This window comes from Carcharodon carcharias, chromosome 5 (genome assembly GCF_017639515.1).
Source record: "Carcharodon carcharias isolate sCarCar2 chromosome 5, sCarCar2.pri, whole genome shotgun sequence".
Classification (NCBI taxonomy): Eukaryota; Metazoa; Chordata; class Chondrichthyes; order Lamniformes; family Lamnidae; genus Carcharodon; species Carcharodon carcharias.
The window spans coordinates 58,115,310-58,132,216 of NC_054471.1; the positions used below are offsets into that span (position 1 = coordinate 58,115,310).

The 16,907-nt window shown below is 43.0% G+C and overlaps 1 protein-coding gene across 2 annotated transcripts in view; it reads left to right on the top strand.

Annotated features, from left to right (window-relative positions):
• The window catches only part of ascc3 (activating signal cointegrator 1 complex subunit 3), a 619,273-nt gene that overhangs the window by 82,864 nt on the left and 519,502 nt on the right, over positions 1 to 16,907 (top strand). For both annotated transcript variants that reach the window (XM_041188004.1, XM_041188005.1), the window contains exons 9-10: positions 3,562 to 3,762; positions 4,171 to 4,311. In XM_041188004.1, the coding sequence (XP_041043938.1) occupies positions 3,562 to 3,762; positions 4,171 to 4,311 (342 nt within the window). The remainder of the gene's footprint in view (positions 1 to 3,561; positions 3,763 to 4,170; positions 4,312 to 16,907) is intronic.

Here is a 16,907-nt window from a genome sequence, read left to right on the forward strand (position 1 = left end):
AATCTTCTGATTACTGTCCCGACTATCTCACGACCCCCCACCCCTGACAACACCAGATCCCTCTGACTGCCTCCTGACCCCTGACTACCCCCTGACCCATTGACTACCTCCCCACACTCCAGCTACCCCTTACTCCCCCGCCTACCATCCCCAACCCTCCCAACAGCTCCCGATCTCCTGGCTACTCCCTAACCTTCTGAGTACCCCCGACCCCCGACTATGCCCTATCCTTCCGACCACATCCCCAATCTCCTGATTATCCCATGACCCTCTCTGACTATCACCCCAACCTCTCTGACTACCCCGACCCTCCCTGACTATTCCTCCCTACCCTCCTGACTGTTCCCTGGACCTCCTGACTGCTCCGAACCCCTGACTAAGCCCCACTCAATCAACTAGATCCCCAATCTCACAAATACCCTCTAGGCTACCTTATGACCCTCTCCAACTAGCCCACCAACTCCTCCAAATACACCTGACCCTCCGACAACACCGTCCCCACCCTCCCTGGCCATCCCTCCCAACTACCGCATGACCTCTTGACCACCCCTCAGCTCCTGACTACCTTGGACCCCCCCCCCACCCCGAACTAATGCTTACTGCTCTGATTGCACCCCCAATCTCCTGATTACCCTCCCTATCCTATGAACTCCTCTGACTACCTCTTACCCCTCCAACAACCCCCATCCCCAACTACCCTCCTGACCACCCCCCCCCCCCCCCCCCCCCCAGCCCCATTGGCCACTCGAACTCCCCCCACTGGTCACCTGATCCCCCCCCCCCACCAACTGACCACCTGCCCCCCCTCACTGACCACTGGTGGTACTGTAAAATAAGGGATATGGCATTGACTCCCCCAGCTCTGCTGGACTCGACAGAAGGCCTCGGGAACACTATACAAATATTTTTAGTGTGCATAAGCTGACTTTTCTTTTTTACAAGTTATATACTTATTAAAGAATATTGCATGGGCTACACTTTTTTTTAATTCCCTTAATTCAAAATTGCTTAATTTGAATTCTATTGATATAACTTATTGAGCAAAATAAAAAAAACACATCTTGTGCAATTTTTTAATTGCTTCGTTTGTACTACTGGATAATTAGCAATTTTTTTGTATGCATATGTATTCATATCTATCATGGTGTAGCTATATGCCACTGCTAAAGTCTTGCCAGTATATTTGTTCAATTTTCCAAGTTATACAGTCAAAGGTGATTGCAACAGACATTGACCCAGATCTTCCAATCTCTGGATCATCTGAGACTGGACATATGACCCAAGATGCACGTTGGGACCTTGTGGAAGTTCTGACGCGCTGACCTGAGAAGATTGAACTTCCTCTGCATTTCTCCTGCTCCCTGGGACCCTCCACGAAGGACTCCGACTCTGAGCTAGAGACCTTGGACAGTTCCTTGGGAATTAACTTGCGCAGTTACCCAGGAAATGCTAGACAGAAAAATTATAGTTTAACTTCTGGGTAACTACAGAACTAACCCCACAATCACTCTCACTGACCACCTGACCCAACTACTTCCCACAACCATCTGACTACGACCCCGGCCAGACTTGAACAGCTTCTGAGCTGACTACTGAACTGATCCAGCCACTGCCCACCCCACCAATCTGTCACCCTACCCACTTACGTCACCCACCTATCCATTCACTCATTCATCCACTCACCCATTCACACTGGACGTTTAAACTTACCATATATCTGCTAGTGCCTTAAAAAGCGGGCATGTTTTGTCTTTCCCTGATGCTACAGTGCTGCGATGGAGTCTACGCTCTGCATTCTGAAGAAGCTGGGCTTGCAAGACCCAGCAAGAAATGTGGAGCAACGTCGAGGTGGGGAAAAGTTAGAGCGGAGCAGTAATCAGACCATGATTTCTGCTTTGCAGAAGATCCAGGCCATTATTTTGAAGGTTATTTAACAGATTTGAGGAATAGAGCTTGGATTGTTTACACACTTAAGAAAATTAAAAATCATGTAACTTGACATGCAAGGCACCAGTTTTGGCAAGCTTGTATTTGTTCTTTGCAGATGTGCAATTTAAATGTCCAAAATCATATTGAAAATTTGAAAGGGGGAAGAATGCAGACCTGTGTAATAGTTGAGTGAATTGTCAGACTGTGTTTTTTATTACCCAAATAAATTATTATGCAGCAGCCACATTGTTTATGTAGTGCAGTGAAGCAAACTAAGGAGGAAAACAATGTGTTACCAAGATCTCCTGTAATGCATTCCTTCACTGTTAATTTAAGTTCAAGTTGATGTGCCTACAGTTGTTAATGATCCCAACCAGGAATGCATCTTACTTGACTCCTTTCCTTCTGTGTACTAAGCTTGAAATTAATTTCTTCTCATGCTAGTTGGTTTTACATTGATGCCATTTTAATTCAGATATGAGGAAATTGGCTACTTTTATAGTGATGCAATTTTAATCAAAATTTTAGGAACTTAGCACTGTCGTACTGGCTGCTGGTGTCTATACTACTAAGTCTGGTTGCTTTGGTGGCTGATTCTTCCATCCAGCTTTTCATATCTCTTTCCCAATCATTGAAAGATTCCTCAAATCTCACCTCTTCATCCATACCTTCAAACTTCTGTCCCTTAAAGTATTACTGCTTCCCAATCATCTTATCCACAAATCTCTCTTTGAATCTATCCAATCAAATTTCGACCTATTCCTCAGAATGGAAATAGCCCCAAATTCATACTCACACCACTATGACCATGCCAGTCATGCATTATCCCTCCTTGTCCTTGACTTACTGCAGATTTTTGATATGGTTGACTATGCTATCCTCTTCCAATGCCTCTCCTCCTTTGTTTTGTGCTGTAGAACTGCCCTCACTTAGTTGTACGCACATGTATCTGAACATAGCCAGAACATCAAAACTGGCAGGAAGAATAAGGAAGAAATGGTGTTTTGTACAAAGCGAACGGAAGAGCAGGGTATTGATGGGCAAGTTCTGGAGATTTGCAACTCATGCCATTTTAATCCCTGCACTTTCTGGCAGATTTGCACATCATTGTTAACACATCCTCAATTTTATAACAAGGATCTAGTCCGTTCTTTCTTGATGATCACTGCTCTTTAATATCTTCCTTATCTAATGTAACATCCATAGGGATATTTTGATTGTTGAGTCATTAACCCTTCCAATATAATAATTAACATGGATTATATGCATCAGTATTGCCATTAAAGGAACTGATGTGGGCGATCCTGAAGAGAAGTATTAGCAAAGCACAGTTTTAAAGTAGAAATACAATAGCCCTTTTGTGATGAGAAGTGGAGAATTATACCTAGTGTTAACCTTCTCAGTTTGTTTACATACTGCACACAGTGGTTCATATGTATTATTTAAATTGCTTTTAGTCTCTTGTACTCTAAAAGGGAATAACTATTTGATTTCTGTTTTCTACTCGTAAAAGAATTGTTTACAACATATTCTTTGAGCGACAAGTATGCTGGGAATTATGGAGTTACTTGAAATTTCTTGGTTTCTTTAGTTATAGCTGCTTTATTGTAATTTTCATCCTTAACGTTTCAGATTGGACAGTTGGCTTTTAAAGGGATGAAGCGACTGAACCGTATCCAGTCAATAGTATTTGAGACAGCTTACAACACAAATGAGAATTTGCTGATTTGTGCACCTACTGGAGCTGGAAAAACTAACATTGCCATGCTTACTGTTCTGCATGAAATCCGCCAGCATATTCAGCAAGGAGTTATCAGAAAGGATGAGTTCAAGGTATGGATTTAATGAAGCAAAGACACATTTTTATTTGGGGAGTGTTTTTTTAAAATTGTTATTAATTGTGTTTCTGCAATTGATATGTTTTCAAAACCTTACCAGATATGTTGCAGTGCTGAGATTTGACTGTATATTAATACAACATATTTATTATGACCTAATTTCCATGTGACAATAGATTTAATTCTGAACCCAAGCCAATTTTCAAAATAATAGCTAAATACATTAATTGTAACTAGTTACATTCTGAGCCAACAAGGATAGTCAGTTTTCATACATCACAGTTAAAGTTTTCAGCTGAACTGAACAAAACCATATTTCACATTAAAATATAATTTATAATAGTTTCTGAGATAAATGACCACAAACTTATGTGTTTATTCACAATATTTTCTTTCATTACAGATTATATATGTAGCTCCTATGAAGGCCTTAGCTGCTGAGATGACAAATTACTTTAGCAAGCGTCTGGAACCGTTGGGTATCCTGGTGAAGGAGCTTACTGGCGACATGCAGTTGACCAAAGGAGAAATATTACGAACACAGGTATGTCTAAAGGTCTATGACATTCAAATATTACCTTGACGTGAGATATTGCTTAAATAATTTTACTGACAAGTTATCACTTGATTTGGCCAAAGTTGCTCTTTATTCCGAGTGATTGAATGTCTCTGTGAATTTCAGTATTTTTAGCCAGTACTTTTCTTAAAACGGTTTTTAAGAGATGTGGTAAAGGACAAACACATAGAGATTTGGTGTTGTTACTTGTAATTATTTTTAAGCTACAAGTGAGAGCCCTTAATAACTTGTGAAGGCCTGATATTTGTACAATCAGGAAGTCAAAATATGTACATTGCCTAGCTAAGCTATCTGCTACCTTACCTAACCAAACCATTTGTGCCTTAAATTAATTAATAAATACGAAGAGAGCTGTGCACTACTAAACCTTGAATTTTCTAGCTTCATTATGATAGAAATTTTTTTTTTATCTTTTCACCCACTTTTGTAGCCCTCCACCCAAACGTCTTCAGGACCCATTGGTTTTGTTCCAGTTCCACTCAAATCATGCTGGGCAATTCTGCTGACTTACGACTATTTTATGTTTGGCCATATGCTAATAAGATTAGTGAGAGATTTGAATGTGGCCTGACTTTAGCAGAATGGGTGCAGAAATGGACATTATTTTTGTTTTATTAATTTATGGGAGGTGGGAGTTGCTGGCTAGGCCAGCAATTATTGTCCATCCCTAATTGCCCTTGAGAAGGTGGTGGTGAAAAGCTGGCCACAGATTCTGAACTATGATAATGAACCTTGGGAATTATTAAGTATCTTAGTATTACTTTTGAACGTTTCTTTCTAGGTTTTGTACAGAAGTGGCAGAAACTATCATTTTAACCTTTTTTGAGTAGTCATCTAGCACATTCAATGTATTACTAAAAGTTGCATTTAAATAATTTTAGTTCAATAAGAATTTAAAACCTGCAGTCTTGTTCAGGTATTCAGATACTTTGGCATTTTAATAGAACCTTAGCTAAAAGATGTTGTTAAACTGGAGCAGTTAATTTTATTTCCCGAGGGTAGCAGCAGTTTCAGCTGCTACCCTTTGTTAGTCTTGTTCTATAGTGTGCACAGGACTTCATTGTCAATTTTCTTATGTCGTATAAGTAATATGATTTGTTACAAGGTACAGTAAAATAAATTGTTACTTCAGGTAGCAAAGTTGCTATGATGTACTTAATAAGAAAGAAATTGCTGAATCAAAGTAATAAACTATGCCTCAATTTATACTAGATTTGTTCAGGATTAGCTGTTGGCTTGAAAAACTATGAAATACATGTACAAAATACTAAAAATGAGGTTAATCCAGGTTGCATTTTCTGAGATTAGTGCTGCTGGATGAGGCTTTGTACGCAGCTTATTGGAAAATTGTGGATGTATGAGCTGTTGTTTTCTGTCCACTGATTTCAATGAATAGTAGTGCACTTGTAATTTCTCAATAAGCTGCCCGCCACTTATGAAGTGTCGCCAGTGTCTCGGGTCTTGGAAAATTAGATTCTGATTTCAAAGAACAGAGCGGTTCTGTTGTATTACCCATTTTAAGTATAGTCTGTATCTTTTACCATAATGTTCGCCACTTTTGTGGTCCATTCAATGCTTTTTAGTATTGCTATGATTTCCCCAAGTTGGAAATTAATTGACTATGTTGCCGCTTTTCATTTTTGAACAGTGCACCATTTATTGCCCATCCCTAATTGCCCTTGAAAAGCAAGTGATGAGCTGCCTTCTTGAAGTGGTTCAGTACATGTGGAGTGATTACACCTTTTAGGGAGGGAGTTCTAGGATCTTGACCCAGTGACAACGAAGGAGTGGTTAAAAAGCAACGATAGCGTGTGACTGGAGGGGAACTTGCAGGTGGCGGTGTTTCCATATGTCTGCTGCACTTGTTCTTCTCCCTTCTTCCAGAAGCATTTTATGTTTTCAACTGATTTGTCAGATGAAAAATGCCACAATTAATTTCTTAATTTAAAAAAATAATTTTCTTCTCATTATAGCCTGTTAGTTTAAAAATCGCATAAATCTGTTCCCAGCTGAGATGAAAAAAGCTCAGCGTACTTATATTATGTAGAATCCATCATACATTGGAATTGATTGGTGGGTCAGTGAATTTCCTGCAATTCATGTTACGCCAGCAGGCAGTGCTGTGATAGTTATTTTTAATGCCGAAAGTGTCATAGTCTTGGAAGCTATCAAAGTTATTTTCATCAGGTCTCAAAGTGGCTCATCCTGTTGCACTTTACTGCTACCAGTTAATTCTGAATCTACCAATGGAGTTTTGGCTGGGCTTTTCGAATTCTATTTAGAGTGAAAGTTCCTAGCTGCCTTGCTGAATGACTGCAGAAATAGCCTGCTTCCAATTACTTCACAGCTGTTATAAGGACAGTATGATCAGGTAACAAAACTTCGCAGCTTTCATTCCCAAGAGACTGAATGGAGAGTATTTCACACTAGACTCAACTCATATGCTTGAAATGAGAGTAATTGATGTGAATACTGCATGCACAATAGAATTTATTTTCTCTCGCACTGACATTCCTATTTTTGATAAACCCCAAAAAGACCAGTCTTATTTTCCCTGCCCCTGTTGCCTACTTCCTAGCAATAACATGACTTTAAAAGAGCTCACTGTCATTGTAAGCTCAAAATGAAAATTTGTGGTGCAGCATTGAACTTTACCTCTGGTCAAAATTAAGTCCAATCTATGGCAGTCCACAACTATGGGTTTTCTACAAACATCATCATGAAAGCGTGAAGTGGGCTGCTCATGGGCCAATCCCAGTTGTGTTACTGATCTATTACTGGTAGGTCTTAAAATCCACAACTGCTTTGTTACACACAAGGGCATTCCCACCTACTGCCACTGCCGTGTGAGAACAAAACTGACAAACCACTGCAATTTTCAAGATCATTCAGTAATACAGATGATTGCTGTGATGATGACAATGGGGAGTTAATAGTAGGTAATAAGGAAATGGCGGGCAAAATGAGCAAGTATTTTGCTTCTATCTTCACTATAGAAGATACAGCTAATAGTTAAAATTAGGAGGTGGAAGACAGAGAGGAACTGGGTGAAATTACAATAACGAGGGAAGCAGTACTGAACAAACTGATGGAGCTGTGGGCTGACAAGTCTCCCGGTCCTGATGGACTTCATCCTGGGGTTTTAAAAGAGGTGGCTAATGACGTATTAGATGTGTTGGTGTTAATTTTCCAACATTCGCTACATTCTGGAAAGATTTCATTAGACTGGGAAGTAGTGAGTATAACCCTCTATTCAAGATGGGTGGGGGGGAAAAGAAATCAAGAAACTATAGGTCAGTTAGCTTGACATCTGTCATGGGGAAGTGTTATAATCAATCATTAAGGAGGCTAGAGCTGGGGACTTTAAAAAAACTCAAGGTAATTGGGAGTCAGCATGGTTTTGTGGAAAGGGAAATCAATTTATTAGAGTTCTTTGAAGGAGCAACATGCACTGTGATAAAGGGGAGCTTGTAGAGGTACTGTCCTTGGATTTCCAGAAGGCATTCGATAAGGTGCCACATCAAAGGCTATTGCTGAAAATAAATGCTCATGGCGTATGGTTTACATAATAATATAGATAGAAGATTGTCTAAGCTAGGAACAGATTCATGTGATTTTTAAACTGCCAGATAGAAGATTGGCTGGCTGGCAGAAAACAGAGTATGCACAAATGGGTCTTTTTCTGATTGGCAGGATGCGACGAGTGGAGTCCTGCAGGGGTCTGTGTTGAGCCTCAATTTTTTTGCAATTCATATCAATGACTTAGATGAGGACAGCGAAGGCATGGTAGCTAAATTTTCAGATGGCACAAAGATAGGTAGGAAAGTAGGCTGTGAAGAGGACATAAAGAGGTTGCAGAAGGGTATAGATTGATTGAGTGAGTGGGAAAAAATATGGCAGTTGGATTATAATGTTGGAAAATGTGAAGTTGTTCACTTTGGCAGGAAGAATGCAGAGTATTACTTAAATGGAGAACAACTGTAGAATTTCAAGGTGCAGAGGGATGTAGGTGTTCTAGTGCATCAGTCGCAAAAGGTTAGTATGCAGGTGCAGCAAGTAATTAAGAAGGCTTGTGAAATGTTATCCTTTATTACGAGAGGAATTGAACATAAAAGTAAGGATGTTATACGGGGCATCAGTGAGACCACTCCCCGAATACTGTGTACAGCTTTGATCTCCTTATTTAAGGAAGGATGTAAATGCCTTGGAGGCGGATCGTAGGAGGTTTGCTAGATTGATAACCTGGAGTGAGTGGGTTGCCTTATGAGGAAAGGTTGGACAGACTGGGCTTGTTTCCACTGGAGTTTAGAAGAGTGAGGGATGACTTGATTGAAGTATACAAGATCCTGAATGGTCTCGGCAAGGCGGACATGGAAAGGATGTTTTCTCTTGTGGGTGTGTCCAGAACTAGGGGGCACTGTTTTACAATTGGGGGTCACCCTTTTAGGACTGAAATGAGGAGATTTTTTTTTCTGAGGGTTGTGTGACTTTGGAATTCTCTGCCTCAGAAGATGGTGGAGGTGGGGTCATTGAATATTTTTCAAACGGAGGTAGCTAGATTCTTAACATAGAAACAGAGAAGCTAGGAGCAGGAGTAGGCCCTTCGAGCCTGCTCCGCCATTCATTATGATGATGGCTGATCATCCAACTCAATAGCCTGCTCCCGCTTTCTCCCCATACCCTTTGATCCCTTTCGCCCCAAGAGCTATATCTAACTCCTTCTTGAAAACATACAATGATTTGGTCTCAACTACAGGCTCACCACTCTCTGGGTGAAGAAACGTCTCCTCATCTCAGTCCTAAATGATTTAGATGTGGGAACTAAATGTAATGTCTCCAAGTTTGCAGATGACAAAGCTGGGTGGGAGGGAGGGTGAGCTGTGAGGAGGATGCAGAGATGCTTCAGTGTGATTTGGACAAGATGAGTGAGTGGGCAAATGCATGGCAGGTGCAGTCCCCCATATCCTCAGACTGTGACCCCTGGTTCTGGACTCCCCCACCATCGGGAACATCCTTCCTGCATCTACCCTGTCTAGCCCTGTGTTAGAATTTTATAGGTTTCTATGAGATCCCCCCTCATTCTTCTGAACTCCAGCGAATATAATCCCAACTGACCCAATCGCTCCTCATATGTCAGTCCTGCCATCCCAGGAATCAGTAGGGTAAACCTTCGCTACACTCCCTCTATAGCAAGTACATCCTTCCTCAGATAAGGAGACCAAAACTGCACACAATATTCCAGGTGTAGTCTCACCAAGGTACAATTGCAGCAAGACATCCCTGTTCCTGTACTCGAATCCCCTGGCTATGAAGGCCAACATACCATTTGCCTTCTTTACCGCCTTCAGTGACTGGTGTACAAGGACACCCAGGTCTCGTTGCACATTCCCCTCTCTCAATTTATAGCCATTCAGATGATAATTTGTCTTCCTATTTTTGCTACCAAAGTGGATAACCTCACATTTATCCACATTATACTGCATCTGCCATGCACTTGCCCACTCAATCAGCTTGTCCAAATCACACTGAAGCATCTCTGCATCCTCCTCACAGCTCACCCTCCCTCCCACCTAGCTTTGTGTCATCTGCAAATTTGGAGACATTACATTTAGTTCCCTCATCTAAATCATTAATATATATTGTGAATAACTGGGGTCCTAGCACCGATCCCTGCGGTACCCCACCAGTCACTGCCTGCCATTCAGAAAAAGACCCGTTTATTCCTACTGTTTGTTTCCTGTCTGCCAACCAGTTTTCTGTCCAACTCAATACACTACCCCCAATCTCATGCGCTTTAATTTTACGCGCCATCTCTTATGTGGGACTTTGTCGAAAGCCTTCTGAAAGTCCAAATAAACTACATCCACTGGCTCCCCCTCATCAATTCTACTCGTTACATCCTCGAAAAATTCCAGTAGATTTGTCAAGCATGATTTCCCTTTCATAAATCCATGCTGACTCTGTCTGATTCTGCCACTGTTTTCCATGTGCACAGCTATTAAATCTTTTATAATGGACTCTAGAATTTTCCCCACTACCGATGTCAGGCTGACTGGTCTATAATTTCCTGTTTTCTCTCTACCTCCCTTTCTAAATAGTGGGGTTACATTAGCTACCCTCCAATCTGTAGGAACTGTTCCAGAGTCTATAGAATCTCGGAAGATGACCACCTATGCATCCACTATTTCTAGGGCCACTTCCTTAAGTACTCTGGGATGTAGATTATCAGGCCCTGGGGATTTATCGGCCTTCAATCCCATCAATTTCCCCATACCATTTCCCTACTATTACTGATTTCTTTCAATTCCTCGCTCTCACTAAACTCTGTGTTCCCTAACATTTCTGGTATGTTATTAGTGTCCTCATTTGTGAAGACAAAATCAAAGTATGTATTTAGTTGGTCAGCCATTTCTTTGTTCCCCATTATAAATTCCCCTGTTTCTGACTGTAAGGGACCTACAATTGTCTTCACCAACCTTTTTCTCTTCACATACCTATCGAAACTTTTACAGTCAGTTTTTATGTTCCCTGCAGGCTTACTCTCATACTCTATTTTCCCCTTCTTCATCAATCCATTGGTCCTCCTTTGCTGAATTCTAAACTGCTCCCAATCCTCAGGTTTGTTGTTTTTCCTGGCCAATATGTTAGGCAAGGGAATCAAAGGTTATCAGGGGTAAATGGCAATGTGGAATTTGAAATACAAATAGATCAGCCATGATGATATTAAATGGTGGAGCAGGCTCAAGTGGCCGAATGGCTAACTTCTGCTCCTATTTCATATGTTTGTATGTCAACTGATAGACTTTCACATTGAGCTACAGTAGGCCATATTCCCCGTTGCTTTTTGAGATCCTCATTGTCCAGTGATAAAGATATTTTTTTTTTTAGTTACTTAAGACACTTTCTCACTTAAAGTTCTCTTTGAGGAGGTTATTTGAAGGGAACCAGTGGGATTGTGCTTTCCCACTGACTGGGCGATACTTAAGTGAAATGGTTTCTTGCATTTATTTTATGCTATTATGTGGATGCTAGTTCCTATGTATTTATTCCTGGTCAAAAAGATTAATTTATTTTTGTTGTTTATTGACATGTCTAAACTCTTGTTTAGAATATCCTGGGATGAGATTCTTGAAGGTATATTTTTAGAACAGATTTTTGTTTTTCTTTTGTCTTCATCTGATTTATATTGCTGAAATATCTCTCAGTTTATTTTATGACGTGAATAGCACTGGCATGGTAGTACTTATAGAGTCATTGCGGTCTGCAGCACAGAAAAAGGCCCTCCGGCCCATCGAGTCTGCGCCGGTCAAACAAAATATTAACAATTCTAATCCCATTTTCCAGCACTAGGCCCATAGCCTTGTATGCCATGGCATCGCAAGTACAGATCCAAATACTTCTTAAATGTTATGAGGGCTCCTGCCTCTGCCACCCTTTCAGGCAGTGAGTTCCAGATTGCCACCACCCCCTGGGTGAAAAAATTCTTCCTCACATACCCTCTAAACCTCTTGCCCCTTACCTTAAATCTATGCCCCCTGGTTTTTGATCCCTTCACCAACAGGAAAAATTCCTTCCTGTCTACCCTATCTATGCCCCTCATAATTTTATATACCTCAATCATGTCCTTCCTCAATGTCCTCTGCTCCAAGGAAAATAACCCCAGTCTATCCAATCTCTCCTCATAACTAAAACTCTCCAGCCCAGGCAACATCCTGGTAAATCTCCTCTGCACTCTCTCTAGTGCAATCACATCCTTCCTATAATGCGGATTCCAGAACTACACGCAATACCCTAGCTGTGGTCTAACCAGAATTTTATACTGTTCCAGCATAACCTCCCTGCTCTTATATTCTATGCCTCTGCTAATAAAGACAAGTATCCCATGTGCCTTCTTAACCACGTTATCTACCTGCCCCGCTGCCTTAAGGGACCAGTGGACATGCACACCAAAGTTCCTCTGATCCTCGGTTCTTATTGCCCATTCCTCATCCCCTACAAACTTTTAGGTCAAATTGGGTAAGGGTGGCAGGTTTGTTTCTCAAATTCCCGAGAGGACCAATAGGTTTTTTGACAGTTCACCAACAATTGTGTTGGTTTTCTGGTTCTAAACTACAGATTGCCAGATTCGTTGAATTTAGTTTCACAACATGCAGTGTTGGAAGTTGAACTTCAGTCCACTAGGCTGATAGTCTGGTACCATAACCATGAGGCTACCTTGCTTGTCCAATTGATGAAACTGAAACCCTGTTATTGATTTAGCTTGTTCATTGAGAATGCAAGAAAAGTGTCTGTGTTAGAAGAGGAGTGCAGTTTTAGCAAGCAGAGTCAAAAATGGCTGCATAGATCCATTTAACAAAGATGAGAGAACAAAAGTAAACCACACAAAGCCGACAGGAGAAAGTGGGGGTGGGTGGGGAGGTGGGGGGTGGTGCCTTGTGAGATTATTACATTATTACAACATTGCTTGGTGTCGTCTATAGGCCACAACTACTGGTATTAAATTAATACTTCGCATCTGTCATTACCAAGGAAGAAGATGCTCTGGAGTCCATGGTAGCAAAGAAAGCAGTTCAGACACTTGAAGGGTTTAAAATTGATCAGGAAGAAATATTGGATGCGCTGCCGATACTTAAAGTTGATAAAGCACCAGCACCAGATGAGATGCATGTGAGGATACTAAGGAAAGCAAAATTGCAAATTGCAGAGGCACTGGCCATAGCTTTCCAATCTTCGTTAGACTCAAAGGTAGTGCCAGTTGTTCAGAAAAGGGTGTAAGACTAAGCCCAGCAACTACGGGCCAGTCAATTTAACTTCAGTGGTGGGCAAACTTTTGAAATAATTTGCTGCAAAAGTAATAGTCACTTGGGCAATTGCAGGTGAACTAAGGAAAGCCAGTCCGTATTTGTTAAGGGCACATTGTGTTTAACATACAAACCAGAAGCGTACGTACTAGGAGCAGGTGTAGGCTACTCGGGCCCTCAAGCCTGCTCCGCCATTCAATAAGATCATGGCTGATCTAATTGTAACCTCCACGTTCCCACCTAACCCTGATTACCTTTCACCTCCTTGTTTATCAAGAATCTACCTTAACTCTGCCTTAAAAATATTCAAAGACTTTGCTTCCACTGCTTTTTGAGGAAGAAAGTTCCAAAGACTCGCGACTCAGAGAAAAGAATTCTTCTGGACTCTGTCTTAAATGGACGACCCCTTATTTTTAAACAGTGAGCCCTAGTTCTAGATTCTCCCACAAGGGGAAACATCCTTTCCACATCCACCCTGTCAAGACCTCTGAAGATCTTATATGTTTCAATCAAGTTGCCTCTTACACTTCTAAGCAAAGAGAGATACAAGCCAATGTATCCAACCTGTCAACCCTTTCCTCATAAAACAATCCCCCCATTCCGGGTATTAGAATGGTAACCCTTGTTTGAATAGCTTCCAAAGCATTTACATCCTTCCTTAAATAAGGAGTTCAGTACTATACACTGTACTCCAGATGTGGTCTCACCAATGCCCTATTTAACTGAAGCAAAAACTCCCTACTTTTGTATTCAATTCCCGTTGCAATAAACAGTAACATTCTATTAGTTTTCTTAATCACTTGCCATGCCTGCATACTAACTTTTTGCGATTCATACACTCGGACACCCAAATCCCTCTACATCTCAGAACTCTACAATCTCTCACTGTTTAGATTTCAGCAAAAATGGACAATTTCACATTTTCCACATTCTACACCATTTGCTATGTCTTTGCCCACTCACTTAACCTATCTATACCCCTTTGCAGCCTTGTTATGTCCTCTTCACAACTTACTTTCCTATCTATCTTTGCATCATCAGCAAATTTATTAACCATACTTTCAGTCTCTTCATCCAAGTCATTCATATAAATTGTAAAACACTGGGGGCCCAGCATTGATCCCTGTGGCACACCACTTGCCACATCTTGCCAACCAGAAAATGACCCATTTTTACCTACCTTCTGGACAGAATTTTCCGTTTGATGTGCTGGGGTTGGGACCCGCATGCCAATGCGTAAAATGAGCGATATTTCGGTTGGAGGGCACACAACGATTTCTGTTGTGCGCCCGCCATTAATTAGCAGGCCACTTAAGACCTTTGAGGCTCCAATTGATGGGGATTTTGCGGTGCCCATGCGATCTTTGGCTTGTCGCATGTGCGCCACGGGCAGCTGGGTAGCAGAAATTTGTATGAACCTAATCCACGAGCGGGAGAAGAGGGCTCAGTGAGGTTGTGATTCTACAGATTTAAAACTTATTGTACAAAAGTTACTGAAATTTGCCTATGTGTGCTGGAAAAGTTCAAAGCGCATACCAGCTGCTTGGACTGGACTCATAACCTTCAGTTCAGCACTTTGCAGCGTGGATTTGTTTTGGGGCTAGTAGGTTTCAGGAAGCCTCCCTGAACCTGGGAATGGGAGGTGATCTCTCCACTGGAGGTACCTCCTCTGAGGAGGAAGGGAGTACTAGATGGGGGAGGAGGCCAGGAGTGCACATACAGCCTCCAGGAGAGCCACCTTTGGGAGGACAGGCGCAGGGCCAAGAGGTAGTCCAAGCCGGAAGGGGCCGCAGAAGACGCCACTATCCTGCTGCTAGGATGTACAGGCAGCGTAGCAGATACCTCAATATGTCTGAGGTGCAATGCCGAAAGAGGGTCTGTCTGTCAAGGGAGACAGTCAACTTTATCTGACAGATGATTGGGCCTGAGGTCTCTGCTAACTGTGTGGGTGGACATCCCATGCCCTTGGCTCTAAAGGTCACAGTTGCCCTCAACTTCTAGGCCTCCAGCTCTTTCCAGGGCTCAGTGGGTGATCTTTGTGGTGTCTCCCAACCAACTGTTCACACTTGCTTCAAGCAGGTCACAAACGCTCTGTTCAGGTGTGCATTGACCTTCATCCACTTCAGCTGGGACAAGGCTAGTCAGACACAGCAAGCCAGAGGCTTCGCAGCCATTGCTGGTTTCCCCCGTGTCCAGGGTGCAATAGACTGTACACATGGGGCCATCAAGGTGCCAGCAGGTGAGTCCAGTGCCTTCATCAACAGGAAAGGCTCCCACTCCATGAACGTGCAGATAGCGTGTGTGATCACAGGATGCAGATTCTGCAAGTCTGCGCAAGGCATCCAGGCATCTCCCACGACGCCCATGTCCTCAGACACTCACAGGTTCCGGGGCTGTTCAGTGCTCCAGCCAGGCTGGATGGATGGCTGCTGGGTGACAAGGGCTATCCCCTCAGAAGGTGGCTCATGAAGCCTCTCTGCCATCCAAGAACAGAAGCTGAGCAACGGTACAATAGGAGCCAGGGCACCACAAGGGCTGTAGTGGAGAGAGTCATCGGTCTTCTCAAAATGCGCTTCTGATGCTTGGACCGCTCAGGGGGTGCACTCCAGTACCCCCCAGATTGAGTGTCCCTGATAGTGGTTGCGTGCTGCACTCTCCTCAATCTTGTGTTGCAAAAGGAGGACGCTGTGGATGAAGAATATGTAGACGGAGTGGCCGTGGCTGAACATGATGAGCTCAGTAGTGAGTCCGAGGATGAGCATGCACAGGGAAATGCTGAGGGGGCAGACGCTGACCCGGGCACACTCCAGGGAGGCAGGGACACCCGGGACGCTCTAATCCAAGGAATCTTCAGCTAGCACAGCACACATGGATCTCCAACACAAGCCTGGCATGTAGCCTCCATCCTGGAGACATCAGTGCCAAATCTGTCAGGATAGAAGCATTGACAATGGGCCCAGTCAATAAATATCAATGACACACAAATCACTCATAACATCTCAGGAATCCATCCACTTGCCTAAGAAAAGAGGCATCCCCAGCCCTGTTAGATGATCTTAATTTAATAATTTCACAACAATGGTGTAACACAAATAAAATGGTGTCACACTGCAAACACAATCAGAAGGAACTCATAGGGGGGGCCAACGAAAAACCACCAGTGATGAACCCGTGGTGTATCTAAGTTGCGTAAATTTTGCGTGTGCTATGTCTTTGTGGTGCCCCCTTACTGGCACTGGCATCTGAGATAGCCTGCTCTCTCTGTCCTCTGTCCTGTTGGCCTCGATGACCTTGGCGGACATCCTCTGGCCCGTGGAGCCTGCTCTTACCCTGCCTGGGAGGGAGCTGCCAGCTCTGCAGCTGCCATCTCCCCAGTTGTCGCAGTCTCATTGGCTGCCACGGTCACAGGCAGAGGGGAGGATGAGCTGCCGGCCTCATCTGGAGCGCCCTGAGAGGCACCAGCAGAGATGACAGGCAGCTGCTCTGCCAACGTGACACCTGTTCGGCCCTCCCTGCTCACCATAGATGAATGGGCATTGAGGTGGGAGACCTGGTGGTCAAACCACCGCCCACATGGGCACTGACCACCTGAGGTCAATACCGCTGTGAGGGATTGCAGGTCCAAGTGCAACCCCAGGAACCCCTGACCCTGTCCCTGGAGCTGCCTCTCCAGGAGATTCGCCACTCTTTCTATGGTGGAAGCTTGGCACTCGTGCACGAAGCTCAATGCATTGGCTATGGCCAGCGTTGACTCCTCCACCA